Source organism: Ornithorhynchus anatinus, chromosome 20, assembly GCF_004115215.2.
Source record: "Ornithorhynchus anatinus isolate Pmale09 chromosome 20, mOrnAna1.pri.v4, whole genome shotgun sequence".
In the NCBI taxonomy this organism is placed as follows: domain Eukaryota; kingdom Metazoa; phylum Chordata; class Mammalia; order Monotremata; family Ornithorhynchidae; genus Ornithorhynchus; species Ornithorhynchus anatinus.
Window position 1 is genome coordinate 12395340 of NC_041747.1, and position 20516 is coordinate 12415855.

The 20516-nt window shown below is 49.9% G+C and overlaps 1 protein-coding gene across 1 annotated transcript; it reads right to left on the reverse strand.

The window, feature by feature from the left end:
- Positions 1–572: 572 nt before the first annotated feature.
- LAMP1 (lysosomal associated membrane protein 1) lies at positions 573–20301 on the reverse strand. The gene is made up of 9 exons (XM_029048191.1): positions 20118–20301; positions 13749–13867; positions 12247–12466; positions 11978–12136; positions 9054–9244; positions 7998–8123; positions 5621–5690; positions 5360–5530; positions 573–1577 (listed from the first exon to the last, which is right to left on the reverse strand). The coding sequence occupies exons 1-9, from the start codon at positions 20164–20166 to the stop codon at positions 1438–1440; spliced, it is 1245 nt and encodes a 414-aa protein (XP_028904024.1). The 5' UTR covers positions 20167–20301; the 3' UTR covers positions 573–1437.
- Positions 20302–20516: the final 215 nt, after the last annotated feature.

A 20516-nucleotide genomic window follows, 5' to 3' on the forward strand; every position in this document is an offset into this window, starting at 1 on the left:
ATGCTTAATGTGTGTCAAGGACTGTTTTAAGGCCTGGATAGATAAAAATCAATCAAGGAAGACACAGCCCGTTTCCCACATGGGGCTCACAGTCTAAGTAGGTGGGAGAACAGGTACCGAGTCCCCATTTTACAGTGGAGGAAACTGAGGCACAACGAAATGATGTGGCCAGGGTCACAGAACAGGCAAAGGGCAGAGCTGGGATTAGAACTCAGGGCCTCTGACTCCGAGACCCGTGCTCGTTCCCCTAGGCCACGCTGCTTTCAGGAGCCAAACAAAGAGGTGCTAACCAGCTAATTTTGAGTTCTGGCTAGCATCTCTCTCACATCTTCACCTGAAGGATGAAGATTCCCTCTAGACCGTAAGCTCGTCGTGGGCAGGGGATGTCTCCTTATCGTTGTACAGTACTCTCCCGAGCGCTCAGTACAGTGGTCGGCACGCAGTAAGCACTCGATAAATACAACTGAGTGAATTTAAAGCCCCTTAAGCGCCGAGTGTGACTTACCAACGTTTAAGAGAAGCAAGGAGCAGAAAGTCAATCCTTTCCCTTTCGAGACCGAATGAGATCCAGGTTAACAAAGAAAAAAAATCTTTATTAGCATTGTTACAGGCAATGCGTACATACAAACTGATCCTTAAAGTGTACAACCCCATCCAAGCTTAAAGCAGATAAATCAGCAGTGTGAGATCTACATTGTACACATGTGCAGAAAATAGGATCACCCTGAATTTCAACCAGAAGACTGAATTCACTTTACAAAAAAAGTAAATAAAAATAACACCCATTTTTAGATAGATTTTAAAAAGTGCCAGCTCTTAAATTGGCAGAGCATTTAAATTGCCAGGGAAGGGGTTTGCCCAGTTACACGAGTTCTGATAAGATTTGACTATTGCATTGCTCAGGCCAGGCGGTTTCTGGTGCTTAAAGCTTACTAAAGTGTCACGGCGCCAACCTTTCGGAGCGGTCCTTGTTGGGTTTAGGACGCGCGTCACTTGTTACTTGAACACAAAACTCCCAGGAACGGAAGTAGTTGAGTGTTAGATTAAGGAGGAAGGATTATTTTTTATTCGCCCCCTTTGTGCGGCCTAAATCTGAGAAGTGAAGAATGGAGAAAGTTAACGCCCGTCTTAAGAAAAAAAAAAAAGTGAAAGCAGAATGGAGTCAGTGCCGATTTTAGGAAAGCGCTCTTACCCTCGAGATTTCTATTTTGGTAAAAGATTAACCAGTTAGCACAGTTAATGTAGTTTTCGGAAGTCCCTCCTCCGGGTATAGGAAATGGGTCGAGATGGATTTCACACTGGGTAGAAGAAGTAGGCTTGAAGAAGGTGGTGAGATAGAGAGCGAACCTCCCATTCGTTGTCAACTTGAGCTCGGAGAAGAGGGAGCCAGGCAGGCCTCTGGGTAGACTTGCGGCGGGGGCCTGGGCGGCGGCCTCCTCAGATGGTCTGGTAGCCGGCGTGACTCCGCTTTCGGCCGATGAGATAGGCGATGAGGACGATGAGCACGAGGCCGGCCAGGGCCGCCCCGACGGCTATGGGGATCAGCATGTTGTTCTCATCCAACTGGCATTCTTCCACTGCGGAGAGGACAGGATGGGACAGGGGGAGATAATAATGATGTTGGTATTTAAGCGCTTACTATGTGCAGAGCAATGTTCTAAGCGCTGGGGTAGATAGAGGGTAATCAGATTGGCCCACGTGAGGCTCACGGTCTTAATCCCCATTTTACAGATGAGGGAACTGAGGGACAGAGAAGTTAAGTGACTTGCCCACAGTCACACAGCGGACAAGTGGCAGAGGCGGAATTCGAACCCACGACCTCTGACTCTCAAGCCCGGGCTCTTTCCACTGAGCCATGCTGCTTCCCCAGGGAGATGGGAGGGAGAGGGAGAGAGAGAGAGGCAGAGGGAGGGAGAGGGAATGAGAGAGAGAGAGAGAGAGAGAGAGAGAGAAGCAGCGTGGTCCAAGTGGCAAGAGCACAGGCTGGGCAGTTGCAGAATGTGGGTTCTGATCCCAGCTCCGCCACCTGTCTGCTGTGTGATCTGGGGCAAGCCAATTCACTTATCTGGGTCTCAGTGAACTCACCTGGAAAATGGGGATGGAGACCGTGAGCCCCACTTGGGACAACCTGATCACCTTGTACCTACTCCAGTACTTAGAAGAGTGCTTGGCACATACTAAGCGCTTAACAAATGCCATAATAATAATTATGTGACAGACTGACCTTAGGAAACAGAGGGCTGTTGGGGGGGGGGGTGGTGTGGTCAAATGTCCGTGGCCCCCAAAACATCTACCTGGAAGACGACGGAGGAGCCAGCGGAGGGCTGACCACGGCTGCAAGTCACCTATACTCCCCTTCGTTTGGTTCTTTTCCTCTCACTGTATTTAAGCGCTTACTATGTGCCAGGCGCTGGACTGGTGTAGATGCAAGCCGATCAGGTTGGACCCAGACCCCGTCCCACGTGGAGCTCGCAGTTTTAATCTCCATTTTGCAGATGAGGGGACTGAGGCGCAGAGGAAGTGAAGTGACTTACCCGAGGTCACACAGCAGCCCCGGGACGGAGCTGGGATCAGAAGGCAGGTCCTTCGGACTCCCAGGTCCGCGCTCTAGTCACTTGGACCACGCGGCTTCTCTGACTCTTCCTCCTACTCAGACTGGGAGCCCTGCCGTTTGGAACAGGGACTGTGTCCGACCTGATTATCGTGTTATTCAAACCTATCTTTTGAGCACTTACTCTGTGCAGAGCACTGTACTAAGCGCTTGAGAGAATACAATAAACAGACACATTCCCTGCCCATATCGAGTGTTATTTACACGTACACCTGACCCAACGCCACTGTTACTATTATTGCTTGTTAATGGTATTTGGTAGGCATTTACTACGTGCCAATTAAATACCTGTTCTTCCTCCCTGGCTCAGAGTCTAAGAGGGAGGTACTGAATCCCCATTTTATAGATGAGAGAACTGAGGCACAGAGAAGGTCACAGAGCGGGCAAGTGTCAGAGCTGGGATTAGAACCCAGGCCCGGGCCTTTTCTCCTAGGCCTTGCAGCTGCTCTGCACTTCGTCACCATTTCATTCTCTCGATGAATGGATGAATATATCATTTGGGTGTTTTCACCCCCCGCAGTTAGTGCTGAAACGTTAATGCAATGGGGAATTGACAGCGCTCTGATTTTAGCCCAGATTTCGGCCGAGGAGCGATCCTTCTCCGGATTTGGATCGAGGTAGGATCCCTCTGATCTACGGTGACCTCCAAATCCCAGGCTGTTCCCTCAATGCTCAGGGTTCATCTGAACTCTGAAACAGTCTGAGGATCGGGCCTTTGCCCGAGATTATTCTGTTAATGAGGCTTACGTTGTCCTCATTACGTTGACACAGTCTGCCATTCTCGCTCTTGAAAACTGTATTGTCACTGCAATTATTTTCAGGGGTAACACCCCTGGAGGTAAGTTTAGGAGAGAGAAAATACATTTCTGAACTGACATCTCACGAGGCCCGTCAGGTTAACCTGACTGGAGACCGACAGGCCCAAGCAGAAGAGAACTGCGGGCTCGGCCCGGTAGGAGAGAGGCAAAGGCGGGAAGTGCTTTTGGATGGAAAAGCAGAGAAACCAGGGAGAAGACCAAGCAGTGAAGCCTCAGGGGATGAATATTTAACCAAAAAAAAAAAGAAAGAGAGAGCAAACGAGAAAACGAACCAGAGAAAACAAGAACCAGGCAATAATCTACAGCTCCAGAAAGTACTGCATTTGCCATCGAGCCTGCATGTGGGATTATCCACCGGGGCTTTGGAAAACCATAAGGGGAAAAAAACAACAAACCCCTAACTGCTGCCACTCTGGGCCAGCCTGAAGGGACTTGGGCCCCCTTCCCTGCCAAACCTTCCTGGGAGTCAGAGGAGCTGGGTTCAAATCTTAGCGCCCCACCTCTGACCTGCAGCATGACCTTTCGGGCAAGTCTCGGAACTTTTCTGTCCCTCCGGTTCCTCAACTGCAAGATGGGGACTCAATCCCTATTCTCCCCACAACTTGACTGTAGAGCCCCAGGTGGGTTGAGGACCGACTGATGAACGTGCGTCTACCCCCAGGGCTTAGAACAGTCCTTAGCACAGAGTAAGCTCTTAAATGCCATTAAAAACAAAACAAAAAGCCACCTCTCTCAGCAAGTTGGCTGGGCAGACCTCAGTGCCAGCAATAAACAGTAAGGCCCTTCTGGGCAGGGATGGCATCCACCAACTCTATCATACTGGACTCTCCGAGCGCTTGGTACAGTGCTCTGCACACAGTAGGTGCTCAAGAAGGGCCCTCTAGGCTGTTTGTTGTGGGCAGGGAATGTGTCTTATATTGTTACCCTCCCAAGTGCTTAGTACCACGCTCTGCACACAATAAGCACTCGATAAATACGATTGATTGACTGAATAAATTAATTCCCCTCCCGGCCCGAGGCCTGAGAAGCCAGTCCAGGGGCCAGAGGTTGGGAGGTTTGGACGTGGCCGTGCTGGCCTGGCACCCAGCTGGAGAAAAATATTCTCCCTGTGTGGTCTAGAGATGATTATTCTTATAATTAATAAGAATAATAGTGAAAATGACTGCGGTATTTGTTAAGCACTTATTATGTGCCAAGCACTTAACTAAGCGCTGGGGTGGATACCGGCAAATTGGGCTGAACACAGTCTCGATCCCACATGGGGCTCACAGTCTCAATCTCCATTTTCCAGATGAGGTAACTGAGGCACGGAGAAGTGAAGGGTCCCACGGCAGGCAAGTGGCAGAGGCGGAATTAGAACCCAGGTCCTCCTGGCTCCCAGGCCCGGGCTCTAGCCACTAGGCCACGCTGCCTTCTCTAGGCCGCCGTCTGCCATGGACAGCCAGCCACATTTCATAAGGAGATGGCTTTGCTTTGAGTCAGACCCAAGGTCTCGGGTCCCCGCTTCAGCCCTTCCTCTGGGGACAGGAGGAGGAAGATGGAAATCTGCGATCAGGTAAACGAAGCAAAGGTGTCACTCTCCAGTTCCACTACACCCTGCCTTCCCATGCAATGGCCCCCGGCCCGAGTTGACACATCCTTCCAAATCGTAGAAGAATCGAGCGGAGCGGTCTTTCCATTTCATCGGCGGATGCATCCTTCGCTGCTCCGTGCCTTTCTAGAGCAAGAGGAGCACAGGAGAGGAAACTGCTTCCAGTGGATTTGAGGAGAGGGGTGGGAAAGACGGGGACTTGCACAAATAAACACAGGGGCTTGTCTTCGTACTGATTACCTCAAAGCTTACCAAAGGAGTGGTTCCCTCCGTAGCGCTAAATCTCCCACAAAAACGCTCTTTCCAACCGATAATACGCTACTCGATCCATAGACTCACCGGGTCCGAATTTGCCGCCTTCAACCCTGAAAGCCTGGGCCTGAACGGTGAATATGTTGACCGAACAGTCCTTCGTCACTCGAACGCTTTCCTCGGTGTTGCACCTGTAGGAGTTTCCAACTGTGGCTTGCAGTGCCTTCAGGGATGTGTTTGCAGCATCAAACCACATTTCTGGGGGCACAGAAGAAACACCGGTCCGTTCAGAGAAACCTTACAGGAGGTTTTCCCGGTTCTAGGGACCGTGGGGAAAAACGGTCTTACCTTTAGCATCAGGAGGCAAAGCCGTTCTAAGATGGATCCCTTCCAGGAAAAATTTGGTAGTAGTTTCATTCTTAAAGAAGAAGAAAACATTAATGGGAAACATATCGAGGAATAAATGTCCTCTAGACTGGGTGCTTGTAATGGGCAGAGAATGTGCCAGCTAATTCTGTTGCATTATAGCCTCCCAAGAGCTCTGAACAAAATAAGCGCTCATTAGAGGCCATCGATAGACTGAATGCATTCACACGTCCAAGACTTTCCACTGGTTTGAGGGGAACCGAGCGGCACGGTTAAATTCTCCGAGAAAAACCGTGTTTAAGTCTGCCCGGGGCCCATTCCGCACTTGCTGGGGCAGCAGATTTACCCCTACCTATGTCTCAGCAACCTGCCTTCTGATCTATCTTCCAAATTGGCCTCCTCCAGCCCAGTTGAGTGAGATTGTTGAAAGGGACACAGCCATTGTTTAGCCGAAAGGATTCTAGGCTGGGCCTAGGAAGCAGGGAAAGGAAGAGAAGCCCGGAAAGCTGTCTACGTTCCTGGAAAGTCACTGGCTAAACGTGTGTTCCTCGGTGGAAGCTGTTTCCAGTTGGCATTCGAGTTCAAAAAATGGCTCATTCGGACATTGCCATTTCCTGACTCCTCCATCTTATCCATCGTATTTGTGGTATTGGTTCAGTGCTAACCACGTGCCAGGCGCTGTACTAAGCGCTGGGGTGGATACAAGCAATTTGGGTTGGACACAGTCCCTGTCCCACGTGGGGCTCGCAGTCTCAATCCCCATTTTACGGAGGAAGGAACTGAGCCCCAGAGAAGTGAAGTGGGTTGCCCTAGGTCACCCAGCAGGCAAGTGGCGGAGCCAGGATTAGAAATCGGGACCTCCTGACTCCCAGGCCTGTCTGTGCTCTATCTACTACAGCACATGCTTCCTCCCCATTCTGGGTCCCTGGGCGCCACCCCAGACATGAGGGAAGACAAACGACCTCCTTGCTTCCGGCCTTACCCTGGCCCCGACCCCGGCCTTAGGGGCTCCCCACCTCTCCAATCCCGACAGGAGGGCCGAGTTGTAGTCGGAAGCCAGACGTCCCTTCAGAAAACATTCAGGGGCCGCCAGGCTGGGACGGGCTTGGCGTCACGTGAGGACGCTGGGCCCCGGATCTCATCTATCTCGCCACCGACCTCTCTCTCCCGTCCTGCCTCTGGCCTGCAACGCCCTCCCTCCTCATATCTGACAATGACTTTCCCCGCCCTTCAAAGCCTGACTGAAGGCCCATCTCCTCCAAGAGGCCTTCCCTGACTAAGCCCTCCTCTCTTTTCATTCATTCAATAGTATTTATTAAGCGCTTACTATGTGCAGAGCACTGTACTAAGCGCTTGGAATGTACAAGTCGGCAAGAGATAGAGACAGTCCCTGCCCTTTGACGGGCTTACAGTCTAACTGGGGGAGACGCCCACTCCCTTCGGCATCATCCTTGCCCTTGGATTTACCTCCTTTATTCACCCCTCCCACAGCGCTTATGTCCCACCTTCTCACTGTACCTCAATCTCGTCTATCTCACCGCCGACCTCTTGCCCACATCCTGCCTCTGGCCCGCGATACCCTCCCTCCTTATTCCCGACAATGACTCTCCCCAACCTTAACAATGTTAACCTTAATATGTGCCGAGCAATGTTCTAAGCACTGGGGTAGATACAGGGTAATCGGGGTGTCCCATGTGAGGCTCACAGTCTTAAACTGAGCCACCGAGAAGTTAAGTGACTTGCCCGAAGTCACACAGCTGACAGGTGGCGGAGCCGGGATTAGAACCCGTGACCTCTGACTCCTAAACCTGTGCTCTTTTCACTGAGCCACACTGCATCTCTTCCAAGGGGCCTTCCCTAAGCCTTCCTTTCCTCTTCTCCCATTCCCTTCTGCTTTCTCCCTGACTTGCTCCCTTTATTCATCCCCCCTCCCAGGCCCACACCACTTCCATATCCATCATTAATTTATATCAATGTCCGTCTCCCCCTTTAGACCGTAAGCTCGCTGTGGGCATGGAATGTATCTGCTGATTGTTCAACTGCCCTCTCCCGAGCGCTTAGTCCGGTGCTCTGCACACACTAAGCACTCAATAAATACAACTGACTAACTGGGTCTCTCAGGGGTGTTGGATTTCCCCATCGGCGATAGAGGATTTTCTTCGAACTGTGGCATCTCTAGCAGGATTCGTGTCCCATCCCCCCCACAACCGGCCCATGTCTCAGCCACAAAGACCCAGCGCTTAGAACAGTGCTCGGCACATGGTAAGCGCTTAACAAATACCAACATTATTATTAAAGACGCACGGGGATCCCGCTGGGTTGGGCGGGACTGTTATCTGCGGCGCCAGAGAACCCTTACCATGCCAAACTGGAAAGTCAGAGATGTGGTGTTTTCCGACTGCAGCTCCAGGGTGACTGCGGGAGATGTACAGTTCCCTTTCACCAAGGTTTTATTGGGGTTGATGTTGAACACGTCGACAGCCATCTAAGGAAATGAGAAACAAACAAAAAAAAACCACAATCAAATCACCGTTCAGGAGACTTTTCTTAATTGAGATCCTCCGCCAATACCTGTCCCCTGCCCGTGACTTCGCAAAGGTTCCCAGGTTGCCTCCGAAACGGCATCATATCCTTCCTGTAGAGGAGCAGCGTGGTGCAGTAGATAGGGCACAGGCCTAGGAGTCAGAGGGTCATGGGTTCTAATGCCGGCTCTGCCAGGTGGCAGCTGCGTGGCCTCGGGCAAGTCACTTCCCTTCTCTGGGCCTCAGTTCCCTCATCTGTAAAATGGGGATTAAGCCAGCGAGTCCCATGTGGGACAGGGACTGTGTCCAACCCGACTTGCTTGTATCCACCCCAGCGTTTAGTCCAGTGCCTGCCCACAAGTACCACAATTATTATTATTATTACTGGTTGAAGCCTGACAGGTCACGTGCCCTAGGCCAAAAGCTAGAGCCACAATTACAATTCAGTTCTCCCGTCTCCCAGTCCCCAGGCTCTTTCCACTATATTGTACTCTCCCAAGTGCTTAGTACAGTGCTCTGTCCCCGGGAAGGGCTCAAGAAAAATCACTGACTGACTGATGAAGCCAGGCTGCCTCAGAATATCAATCGGACGCTGTTTACTTGTCTGAACACGGCTAGCCTGCATCTCCTTCATGTCTCTGGGGGAAAAACCAAAGGCTGCTTACTACAGTGCCCTGCACACGCTAAGAGCTCAATAAAAAACATTATTTTTCCTCTCAGTAGTCCAAATCAAAGACAAATATTCTATGGGTCATAAAACAAGCTATGAGGCTACTTGGTAAAACGTTTAACCTACTTTCAAGTCAGAAAGAACCTGGATTTCAAAGGCTCGAAGGTGGTGGTCGGGCAAGAGAGGGAGGGACGGAAGGGGACACACACACACACACACTCACCTTCGAGTCTTTCTTTTCATAGGTGACGTTAGGCTGCAAGCCCATGCTGACAAGCAGGCAAGTGGTCCCATTGGCGTCAGTAATGTTATAGGTGTGAACGGAGGGGGTTTCTGGCCTTGGAGGTGGAGTAGGAGCAGGGCTCGTCGTCGGCTTGGTCGTCGGCGAGGGCCTGTCCTGACGACAACGTGTTTCTGGAAGGAGAAGGTGGGAGGGGGTGAACGGAACAAAACGGGTCTCCGTAGGCAAGATCCCAAGCTGACGGCCGCGTCGCTTCTCACTTCTCTCGTCCTAAAAGCTCCCAAATGTTTGCGCGTATCTGACACTGGCCCCCCACGATCCCTCCAGGCTGACCCATTCCACTACAGTTCTCGAGATTTCTGAGGGATGCTTAAGGACAGTGCCAGGACACCCAGGTAAGTGCTTAACAAATACTGCCCTTGTACTACACTTGGTAATGGTGAAAGCTAAGAATCATCTGCTAAAACTATTCTTTCTCCAGGTAGAAACACGCTAGGTTAGGTGAGGCAAATGGGAACTTTAAACCTCTCCGGAGAAAATCTTTGGTCATCCACTCCGCTTCTGGGGACCTGAAATGCTCATGTGAAAGTCTACACCCATTTTGTATCGTTCGACCCTTCCCCACCGAAGAAAGATGGGGAGCGGTAGCTCATCATCTTCCAAATCAAAGCCTTGCACACCATTACGTGGCCTAGCATTAAGAGCCCGGGCGTCAGAGGACCTGGGTTCTAATCTTGCCTCTGTCGCTTGCCTGCCGGATGACCTCCATCAAGTGACTTCACTGGGCCTGTTTCTTCATCTGAAAAATGGGAAATCAATACCTGTTCTTCCTCCCACTTAGACCGTAAGCCCCACTTGGGACAGGGACTGTGCCCGACCTGATTAACCTGTATCGGCTCCGGAGGTTAGCATGTAGTAAGCACTCAACGAATACCGACATCATCATCGGTACGTCTCCCTGCAGAGGCTCACCTCCAGAGCGCTGATTTCAATAATTTGTTTCCTTGTGGACTGTTCAGGTTTTAGGCAGCGTGAAATTTTTATTGCAATACTTTGGGCCTGTCCGTAGACTCTTTTAACAAAGCTCAGCTATTAAAAACACTTGTAACTTATTGGATTCTTTAAGGCAGATCCCAAACAGAAATCGCTTGCCGCACGGTAAGCCCTTAACGAGTACCGGAATTTTTCTTACTATCAGGCTATAAGCCGGAAACAGAACACGCTACCCTAAAAGCAAGGTCAGGGTTTAGTTAGAGCCCTGCTGAGATATTGTTTTAGGACGACAGTCACGGTCCACGGTCAAGTTGCGGCTTTGTGACGGATCCTATTCTGTCCAAAAAGCAACTCCAACGTCTATAGCTGATCCCTCAGCGGAAGAGCACACAACTCAAATCTTCAGCGTTCATGACAAAAACAACAACAAAAAACAGCATGGCCTAGTGGCTAGAGCCCGGGCCTGGGAATCAGGGTACCTGGGTTTTAATCCCAGCCCTGCCACCCGTCTTCCGTGTGACCTTGCATTTCATTTCACTTCATTTCTCAGCACTTAGAGAAGTGCTCAATGCTTAGAACAGTGCTTGGCCCATAGTAAGCACTTAAACACCATTATTACTATTATTATCTGGGCTTTAGGTACCTCGTCTGTAAAGCAGGAACTGGGTCCGGCCCAATTTGCTTGTATCCCCCCCAGCGCTTAGTACAGCACCTGGCACATAATAAGTGTTTAACAAATGCTACAATTCTTATTATTATATATTTTGAGATTGGGGCTCACCTGAAGCAGAGGAAATGCCTATAAGAGGTGCCGTAGAAAGAGACCCGTGATTCTGGTGAACACGGCAATTAAGGATCTCAGCAAATAATGGGCGATCTTTGGCTTTTCTTCTGAAGAAATGTATGACAGTTTCATTATGAATTGAATCTCGACAATGCCAAGCTGGTCTGATGAGCTAGCCAACTTGGCGAGGGTCCTTTTTCCCTCTGCCCTGGGGAAAATGTCCAGCTATAAATAGCCCAAATATCAGTGACAGGAAAACTCTTAAGATTTGGCTCAGTCACCAGGAAGAGAACATGGATGCTTCTCTTTCCCCCCCCATAATCATCTAAAGAAATACTTGCAACTTCACTCTAAGACCAAACAAAAGAAGGTTTTATCCACAATTTGGCTGGGCATAAGGCTAAGGAGCTATACTCATTTCTAAATCTTTAGTCAATTGCCACTTTTCAAAGGCTTCGGTAAAAAGAGACTGTGCCTTCAAGGATATCCAAATAGTTTATGAATGTTCTTTAACTTGTTCATTCATTTTCCTTTACTAGCAAAGGCCTGTTTAGAGGAGTCTTTGGAGAAGGACTTCAACATCAGATTTTTCACTTTCAACTGCCTTTTTTATCGTATTTTTAAAGCACTTACTATGTGTCCACACTGTTCTAAGCAGTGGGGAAGATATAAGTTGGTTGGACACAGTCTCTGACCCTCATGGGGCTCACAATCTAAACAGGAGGGAGAAGAGGACGATGTCATTATTATTATTATTGGAGTAAAAACAAGAGCCATCACAGGCTTCCCTGTAGACACGCCAACCACGGTGCTTATCGATTTATCACCGAGGTTCTGAAATGACAGATTAGAAAAGGATACACAGCCACTTGAGGGGCATTTTCATAATATACTCTGGTTCGAACGGCATTGAGGAACCAGGGACTTGTCTTTTCCAGGTGATGTAACTGAGGTCCAGAGAAGGGAAGCGACTCGCCCACGGTCCCACAACAGCCAAGCGGTGGGGCTGCCCTTAGAACCAAGGTCCCTCTGACTCCCAGGCCCGGGCTCAAGCCACCAGGCCACCCTGCCACTCTGCCAGAGGACTGAAACGGCCCAGCCGTATCCCGAATGGCAACCGAGGCCTTACCTTCCTTGCTGAAACTGTTGTTCGAAAGATAGGCCTGGAGGGTGACGTCGCTGAAGGTGACCGTCGCATTCCCCATCTTTACCTGGTTCTGGCTCACGCACCGATACTTTCTGTGCAGGCCTGCTTCAATGTCGGTGCCTGACTCCTCCTGCCTCGTTCCTGCAAAGTGAAAGGGGCACGATTACGGCACGCCGCAGGATGGTACCGACCGGCGGATCGGAAGATCTAAGCCGGGCGTTCGAACTTCAACGAGGACAGTGTCTCTTTACCGTTGGACTGGGCGTCGTGGAAAATATTTGTGTCGGACAGGTTGAGCGCCAAACTCATTTGTTGGACTCTGTACTCCTCTTCATTCTTTGTGAAATTCAGGGTTAATGAGTGCCCTTCTTCAAAGCCGATCACTAGAACGGCATTGGAACCATTCTCTTGCCCGCAGGAGCTGCTGTTTAATACTTCTGCGCTCGATGGAAGTTTGAAAGAAGCCTCGCTCTAGGAGAAAATGAGGAGTACAGGTCAGAAGGATGTGACAAAATCCCACTGTGCCCAGTCAATCAGTAATCCTCGGTAATTACTGGAAACCATCCTAGATCACTGGATCATGCCTTGGGAGCACGAGAAATTCACAGTCTATGGCAATACAAGAAATAGTACGGTGACTTCCTAATCACCGGGGGTACTGTACAGCTTGTCTTTACCACCTCCATTGAAATGGGGACCTGATGAGGAGAAAAATAAAATCATCAGTGGGTTTTCTATGAACAAAGAGGAAAAACTCTTTAATGTCAAATATGTTTGCCATTTAAAGAGCAGGGATCTAGCTCAAACATTATAAGATATAAGATGAATACACTTCAGAGGTTGAATCACTGGAATTTTCGTAGCATTTTCCTTTTGTCTAACGCTTAGAAAACAGAGTTGACAACTATATCCTGGAATTCTCGATTGTTGCTTTCAGAAATGTTATAAAAGGATATCTAAAGGAGTTCCACTTCAAATGCAGGTACGGTTTATATTGTTACAATGGAAGAAACAAAGAGGGAACCTTCAAGAATAACTGGGCTATGTGTTAAGGTCTTACTATATACCAAGCACTCTACTGAGCGCTGGGGTACGTGCAGAATACGCAAATCTGACCCAGTGCTTGTTCCACATGGGGCTCACAGTCTGAGTAATCCCTTATTAACAGATGAGAAACCTGAGGCCCAGAAGAGATTTGCCCAAGAGCACATAGCAGGCAGATGGCCGAGATGGGATCAGAACCCAGGTCGTCTGATTCCCAGACCCGAGCTCTTCCCCCTAGACTAGAAAAGCAGTGTGGCCTGGTGAACAGAGTCCAGGCCTAGGAGTCAGAAGGACCTGAATTTTAAACCCAGCTCCGCCACTTGTCTGCTGTGTGACTGTGGGTAAGTCATTTCATTTCTCTGTGCCTCTCTTCCCTCATCTGTAAAATGAGGATTAAGACTGTGAGTCCCAATGGGAGACAGGGACTGTGTCCAACCCGATTTGCTTGTACCTACCTCAGCGCACAGTACAGTCCCAAGTACTTAACAAATACCACAATTAGACTACACTGCTGCCCTAGAAGAGAGGCAGGAGCGGGGGGAGGGGGAAAAGGGACATGAAAATGGGAGGGACAGGAGCTTAACTCTTTCTCCTCTAATGATCCTTATGGAAGCGCTTAATACAGTGCTTTGCACACAGTAAATGCTCAATACATATGATTTACTAGAAGGAAAGAAGAGCTCAATTTCAGCCTGAGGCCGTTTCTTACCTTGGAGCCATTTTTGGTGCTGTAGTTCACCGAGAAGTCTGCTGAGAAGTTAGCCAGGATACATGTTGTCCCCGTGCTGTTTTTCACCTCAAAGATTGAAGATGCTGTCTCTAAGAATCCTATTTACAGTGGGAGACAGAGGTAGACGCTGGTAGTGAAAACACACTCTAGGCTGTAAGCTTGTTGTGAGCAAGGAATGTGTTTGTTTATTGTCATATTCTACTCTCCCAGGCACTCAGTACAGTGCTCTGCACACAGTAAGTGCTCATTAAATATATCCAATGAATCAGATGAAGAGCAATCATCGTTTCTGTAGCCAAAGCAGCAGTTTTGCCCCGCTGGATTTAGTCTTTGGGAAAGGGAGAGTTGGCAAACCATTTCTTTTAACAGCATCGGATATGAAGCCGTGTCACCTGTCTGGACAAAACATGGGATTCCTCGATGTCCTGGACAGAACGTGACGGCAGAAAGGGGGACTGCTCTTCTAACGGAGCACGTGTTTGGGTAGGATGTGATGCAGCTTTGTGTACGCATGTGGTATTTGGTGGACAAGGGGCACGTACTACCATGTGACCTTTCCTCAGGACCGGGTTCTTTGAGAACGCAACCCCAGCGTTATTGCAGAAAGGATAGGGATGCATTTATCTCTGGCTGCCTACAGCCACATGTGATAACTGTGGTATTTGTTAAGCGCTTACTATGTGTCAGGCACTGTACTAAGCGCTGGGGTGGATACAAGCAGATCAGGTTGGACACAGTCCCCGTGCCACATGGGGCTCCCAGTCTCAATCCCCATTTTCCAGAGGAGGGAACTGAGGCACAGAAGTGAAGTGACTTGCCCAAGTCCACAAAGCAGATAAGGGGTAGAGCCAGGATTAGAACCCGTGATCTTCTGACTCCCAGGCCTGTGCTCTAGCCACTATGCCACGCTACTGGCATGCACACACACAAACACACAAAGACACACACAGACATACCTTACAATATGATGTCAGTCAGTCTTATTTATTGAGCACTTTCTTGGCAAGTTTTGACCCAGCAACTGAGCGCTGTACTAAGTGTTTGGGAGAGTAATAGTAATAATAATAATAATTACGGTATTTGTTAAGCACTTACTATGTGCCAAGCGCTGTTCTAAAATGCAGTAGAGGGCATAGATTTGTTCCCTGTCCACAAGGCTCTTACAAACTCTAAGGGAGATGGACATTTAAAACAGATTAAGGTCTGGGGGAAATTGCTCTCTTGGTTCTCGCCCCACCCAAGCCAATTTTGACTCCCCCTCAAATTCCAAAGGGACGGAGAGCAGAGGAAGGGGGGAGAATCGCTGGGGGCTGGGACTGTGACTACCAATTCTGCTACACTGTACTCTCCCAAACGCTTAGCGCGGCGCTCTGCTCACGGCAGATGTTCAATAAATATCACTGGTTGATCGATGAGAGGCACAGGTGGCTAAGTGTTTGTGTAACAATGGTTTTAAGAATACATGAAAGGCAGTAGTTTTCTCTTGACACCGTTACTCCTGACTGAAATTTCTTTCTTTCCGTCATTTGAAAAACAACCAACAAAACAGTGGACGACCCAACTGATATAACTAGTTGAAAGGCATGGGTCTGTGATCGACAGGCTGCCTTCGGAATCGTTTCCAACTTTAACGCCAACCTACAATTGTTCCTGTCGAGAGGACTGAAGTTGCCCAAACTTTAAAATCAGTAGCGACGTGGGAAGACTTGTAGATGCTCGAAAACCTTAAGTGACGAAAGGGAAAGAGAACTCTAAGACGGCTCTCAGTCTACACTCACCCAGTTGTACTAGAGAATGGGAATCTAATCTATATGAGTTCTCAAGCTGCATCAGCTCTGACCTCAAGAAAAAGACAGTCAATGAGTCATTCAGACACTCAGAAATATTAACTAAAGTCACAGGTCTCAACTAGGGCTTATTTAATTCACCATTAAGAGGAACTCCACTTCTTGGCACACATTCTCTGCCTAAATGTGCCTTCTTGGACTTACCGCTGGCTTGTTTGACGTCTTTTATCAATTCCTCATTTGCTCCTGACCCTGGGCTTGCTAATTACCTCTAGCTCGGTTTTTCACCCCCTGATTGAGACCGACCTATTTGTCGAGTCCCGGAAATAAAGGCAAAGGAAGGGGAAAAGAGACTTGCTGTGAAAAGGCATTATGTCTAGATCGTGTAATACCATGATCTAGATGCCATTTAATTACTACACGAGCAAGCGGGGTGATTCTTCTGGGTTACGTGAGGAGCGTGAGGAAAGTCGGCGATACAAAACCAGAAAGGGTTGTCCTGTTTAGAGTATAGTAATGAAATGGTAAGAGCGAGCTTGAAATTCTGCCATGAAAGTAGAACAGTTCAAGTGTTCAAAAGAAACTCTTTAGTCATTCTTTTACTACTGGAACAAATTAAACAAGGTCATCTCTGCAACTTGACATTCAGAAGAGAAATTTCTTCCTAGAGACAACAGGTTTAGCCAGTAAAGCGAACACCTTCCCACCTCGATCCTGATTTAAAGTTTGGGCGACTTCGATCCCCCCGACAGGAGCAATTTAAGGCCCGAATTAAAAATAACACACACATGCTTCTAGTTGCCTTCGACTATCACCTTTCAGTTTTTGGCATTAAGTCTCTCAGTCTCGCTCCGTGTTTATTATAAAGAAGGCCCCACAGAGGATCGTCAACTGAGAACTGCGAGTCCTTGGGTGCGTTTGCCTGTGAAATGACTCGCGTCGGGCATCACAAGGGTTCAGCGAGACCCACTCAGAAGGAAGAATAAGAAGTGGCTTTCTTCGAGAACTAAATCCTTTCGATTTAACAGCTCAGCAGCCTCAGGAAAGTGAGCGTCGGATGAGTCAGGGAAAGATCACCATTTCCTGAGTATTTCAACACTACATGGTCCTGGGTATTTATCAGCAATATCAACACAAAAGTCCTCCTCTACATCAGACTTTGCCTGTTATTGATCAAGTGCCCAGTGTGCTAGACGCTATTCAAAACTCTTATTTAAGAGGGAACACTAGGTGTGTTCTTTCTCGGAAAGGTTGGGGCAGTGATCCCACCCTGAAGAAGCAGGAGATGCAGCGTGGCCCAGTGGCTACAGTCCCGGGCCTGGCAGTCAGAAGGACCTGGGTTCTAATCCCGGCTCCGCCCCGTGTCTTCTGTGTGACTTGGGGCAAGCCACTTCGGTTCTCTGGGCCTCAGTTCCCTCCTCTGTAAAATGGGGATGAAGAGTGTGAGCCTCACGTGGGTCAGGGACTGTGACTGACCTGTTTAGCTTGAATATCTGCCTCGGTGCTTACAACACGAAGTAAGCGCTTAACAAGTGCCACAGTTACTCTCATCCTCTCTCGGGGTCAAAGCAGGATCCTGTTTCTTTGGCGCTGTGAGTTTTCCTACTCTCACGCGGTCACGGCTGCTTTTCTGCCAAGGCTTTACCAGGATTCTGGGAGTTTCCTTGTGAAGTCAGAAGCGGCTGGAATCGGGAAACTATGAGGAACTTGGGGATGCTAAGCGGTCCGACCCTGGTCGTGAAGATGGATGTCCAGGAATGTAGCCGTCACACTAGTTACCTGGGGAACGGGGGACCTGGATTCCAAACCCGACTCCGCCACTTGGCTGCTGGGTGACCTCGGGCAAGTCACCTGACTTCTCCGCGCCCCAGTTTCATTTGTAAAATGGGGATTCGATACCGGTTCTCCCTCCTTCTGAGACCGTGAGTGGGGTGGGGACTCCCCCAAATAATAATTATCATTAATGAACTCACAAAATTCACCGAGGGGGCGGCAACGTGGGGGCACCTGGGGCTTAACTGATGGAAATTCTCTCCCCGCCCTCACCCCAACCCCTCCCATCATTGTTTTTAAGATCCTCGTGGGCAGGGATCCTGTCTACCACCTCTCGTGGACTCACCCAAGCAGTCAGTACAGTGCTCTGCACACGGGAAGCGCTCAGTAAATGCCACTGATCGAGCAGGACCCCTCAAGCCCGTCAGTTTCTCCTACACTGGACGCTTGTTGTGGGCAGGGAAGGTGTCGACGAACTCTGTTGAATTACGTTCTCCGGAGTGCTTAGTCTAGTGCTCTGCGCACAATAAGCGCTCAATATATACCAGTGATTGATAAGGCCCCCTTACAGACTGTCAGTTCCCTGTAGGTTCTTGTTGTGGGCTGGGATCACAGCTACCAACTCTGCTGTGTTGTGCTCTCCCAAGGGCTTAGTTCAGTGCTCTGCACACAGTTAAGTGCTCAAAAAATACCATTGATTGATTGACAAGGGCTCCTCTAGGCTCTAAGCTTGTTGTATTCTCTCAAGCGCTTAGTACAGTCCTCTGCGCACAGTTAGCGCTCCTCAAGTACCATCGACTGAGGGATGTAGCCCTGGGGAGGGCAGCCCATAACACGCAGAGGCAGCGTGGCTTAGTGGCTAGAGCCTGGGCGTCAGAAGGTCGTGGGTTCAAATCCAAGCTCCGCCACGTGTCTGCTGTGTGACCTTGGGCAAGTCGCTTTGCTTCTCTGGCCCTCAGTTCCCTCATCTCTAAAATGAGGATCAAGACTGTGAGCCCCGTGTGTACAACCTGATTAACCTGTATCTACCCCTGCGCTTAGAAGAGTGTTTTGCACGTAGTAAGTGCTTAACAAATGCCGTAATTTTTTTTTTGGGGGGGGGGGGTGTTTGGACTAAGGGGTTTGGGGGGAGGGGGTCCTTAGGAGTCACGTGTCCGGGGTTGGGGGAGGGATTTGGAGAGGAGGAAGATGAGGAGGAGAAGGAGGAAGATGAGGAAGAGGAGAAAGAAGATGAGGAGGAGGAAGGTTAGGAAGATGAGGAGGGCGAAAAGAGAATAGTAAGATGAGGACGAAGAAGATGAGGAAGAGAGGGAATAGGAAGAAGAGATGAGAGGGAGGAAGAAGATGAGGAAGGGAAGGAATACGATGATGATAATAATAATGTTGGTATTTGTTAAGCCCTTACTCTGTGCAGAGCACTGTTCTAAGCGCTGGGGGAGACACAGGGTCATCAGGTGGTCCCCCGTGAGGCTCACAGCTAATCCCCATTTTCCAGATGAGGTCACTGAGGCCCAGAGAAGTGAAGTGACTTGCCCACAGTCACACAGCTGCCAAGTGTTCGATTAGACTGTAAGCCCGTCAAACGGCAGGGACTGTCTCTATCTGTTGCCGACTTGTTCATTCCAAGCGCTTAGTACAGTGCTCTGCACGTAGTAAGCGCTCAATAAATACTATTGAATGAATAAAGTGGCCGAGCCGGGATTCAAACCCATGACCTCGGACTCCCAATCCCGGGCTCTTTCCAGAGGAGGAAAAGGAAGATGAGATGAGGAAGAGAAGGACTAGGGAGATGAGGAGGAAGATGAGGAAGAGAAGGAGTAGGAAGATGAGATGAGGAAGAGGAGGAAGAGGGGAAGGAATAGGTAGATGAGGAGGAAGAGGAAGATGAGGAGGAAGAGGAGAAGGAGCAGGAAGATGAAGACGAGAAGGAGGAAGGGGGGAAGAGAAGGAATAGGAAGATGAGGAGGAAGATGAGACTGAATAGGAAGATGAGGAGGAGGAAGAGGAAGGAATTGGAAGATGAAGAGGAGAAAAAGGAAGATGAGAAGATAAGGAGGAAGATGAGGAAGAGGAGAAGGAACAGGAAGATGAGGAGGAGGAAGAGGGGGGAAGGGAAGGAATAGGAAGATGAGGAGATGAGGAGGAAAATGAGACTGAATAGGAAGATGAGGAGGAAGAGGAAGATGAGAAGGAATTGGAAGATGAGGAGGACGAAAAGGAAGATGAGGAAGAAGAGAAGGAACAGGAAGATGAAGATGAGGAGGAGGAAGGGGGGGAGAGAAGGAATAGGAAGATGAGGAGGAGGAGGAGGAAGATAAGGAAGAGGAGAAGGAATTGGAAGATGAGGAGGAGGAAGAGGAAGATGAGACTGAAAAGGAAGATGAGGAGGAAGAGGAAGATAAGGAAGATGATGAGGAAGATGAGGAGAAGGAATTGGAAGATGAGGAGGAGGGAGATGAGGAGGAAGAGGAGAAGGAATTGGAAGGTGAGGAGAGGAGGAGGGAGCTGAGGAGGAAGAGGAGAAGGAATTGGAAGGTGAAGAGGAGGAGGAAGATGAGGAGGAGGAGTCAGCAGGGTCGACGACGGAGAGCCGTTACGGGAGCTCAAACGTCCGACCTCCGACCCCTCCCCACAACGGACACCAGCCCCCCTCCCCCCCCAGGAAAGGCCCCGCGGCGGCGGCGGCAAACTTCTCTGAGGAAAAGCGCCCCCCCCCCCCCATGTATATGTGTGTGTGTGTGTGTGTGTGTCCCCGCCGGGGGTGTGGGCGCGGCAGGCCCCCCCTTACCGAGCAGCAGCAGGAGCAGCAGCGGCGGCGGCGGGCGGGGACGGGCCATGAGGGGCGGCGGCCCGAGGCAGGCGGGCGGTGCGTGCGGGGCGGCGGCGAGCGGGTCAGTGCGGGCCCCGGCCCGTCCTCGCGCCGCCCCCGCCGGGCCCCAGCGCGCGCACTGCCCCCCCCGGCACGTGACCCAGGCCCGCCCGCCTCACGTGACCCGCCCCCCCCTTCCTCCAGATCTCGCGAGATCCCGCTCGGGCCTCCTCCGCCCCTCCCTGCCGCGCTGCTTTGTGGGAAATGACCCCCTCCCCACGCCTCCTGCAGGGCTTATGGCGCAATAACCCCCTGCATAACCCTTAGGGTCCTTCTGGGGCCTGGTGTTCGTTCACTTTATTCATTCATATTTATCCG

Coding starts and splice junctions, on each gene's coding strand:
- LAMP1 (XM_029048191.1), bottom strand. CDS start 20,166: ATGGCCCGTCCCCGCCCGCCGCCGCCGCTGCTGCTCCTGCTGCTGCTC. Junction 12,467..13,748: donor GCACCAAAAATGGCTCCAAG/GTAAGAAACGGC, acceptor ATTTTCTCCTAG/AGCGAGGCTTCTTTCAAACT. Junction 12,137..12,246: donor CCACGACGCCCAGTCCAACG/GTAAAGAGACAC, acceptor TTCACTTTGCAG/GAACGAGGCAGGAGGAGTCA.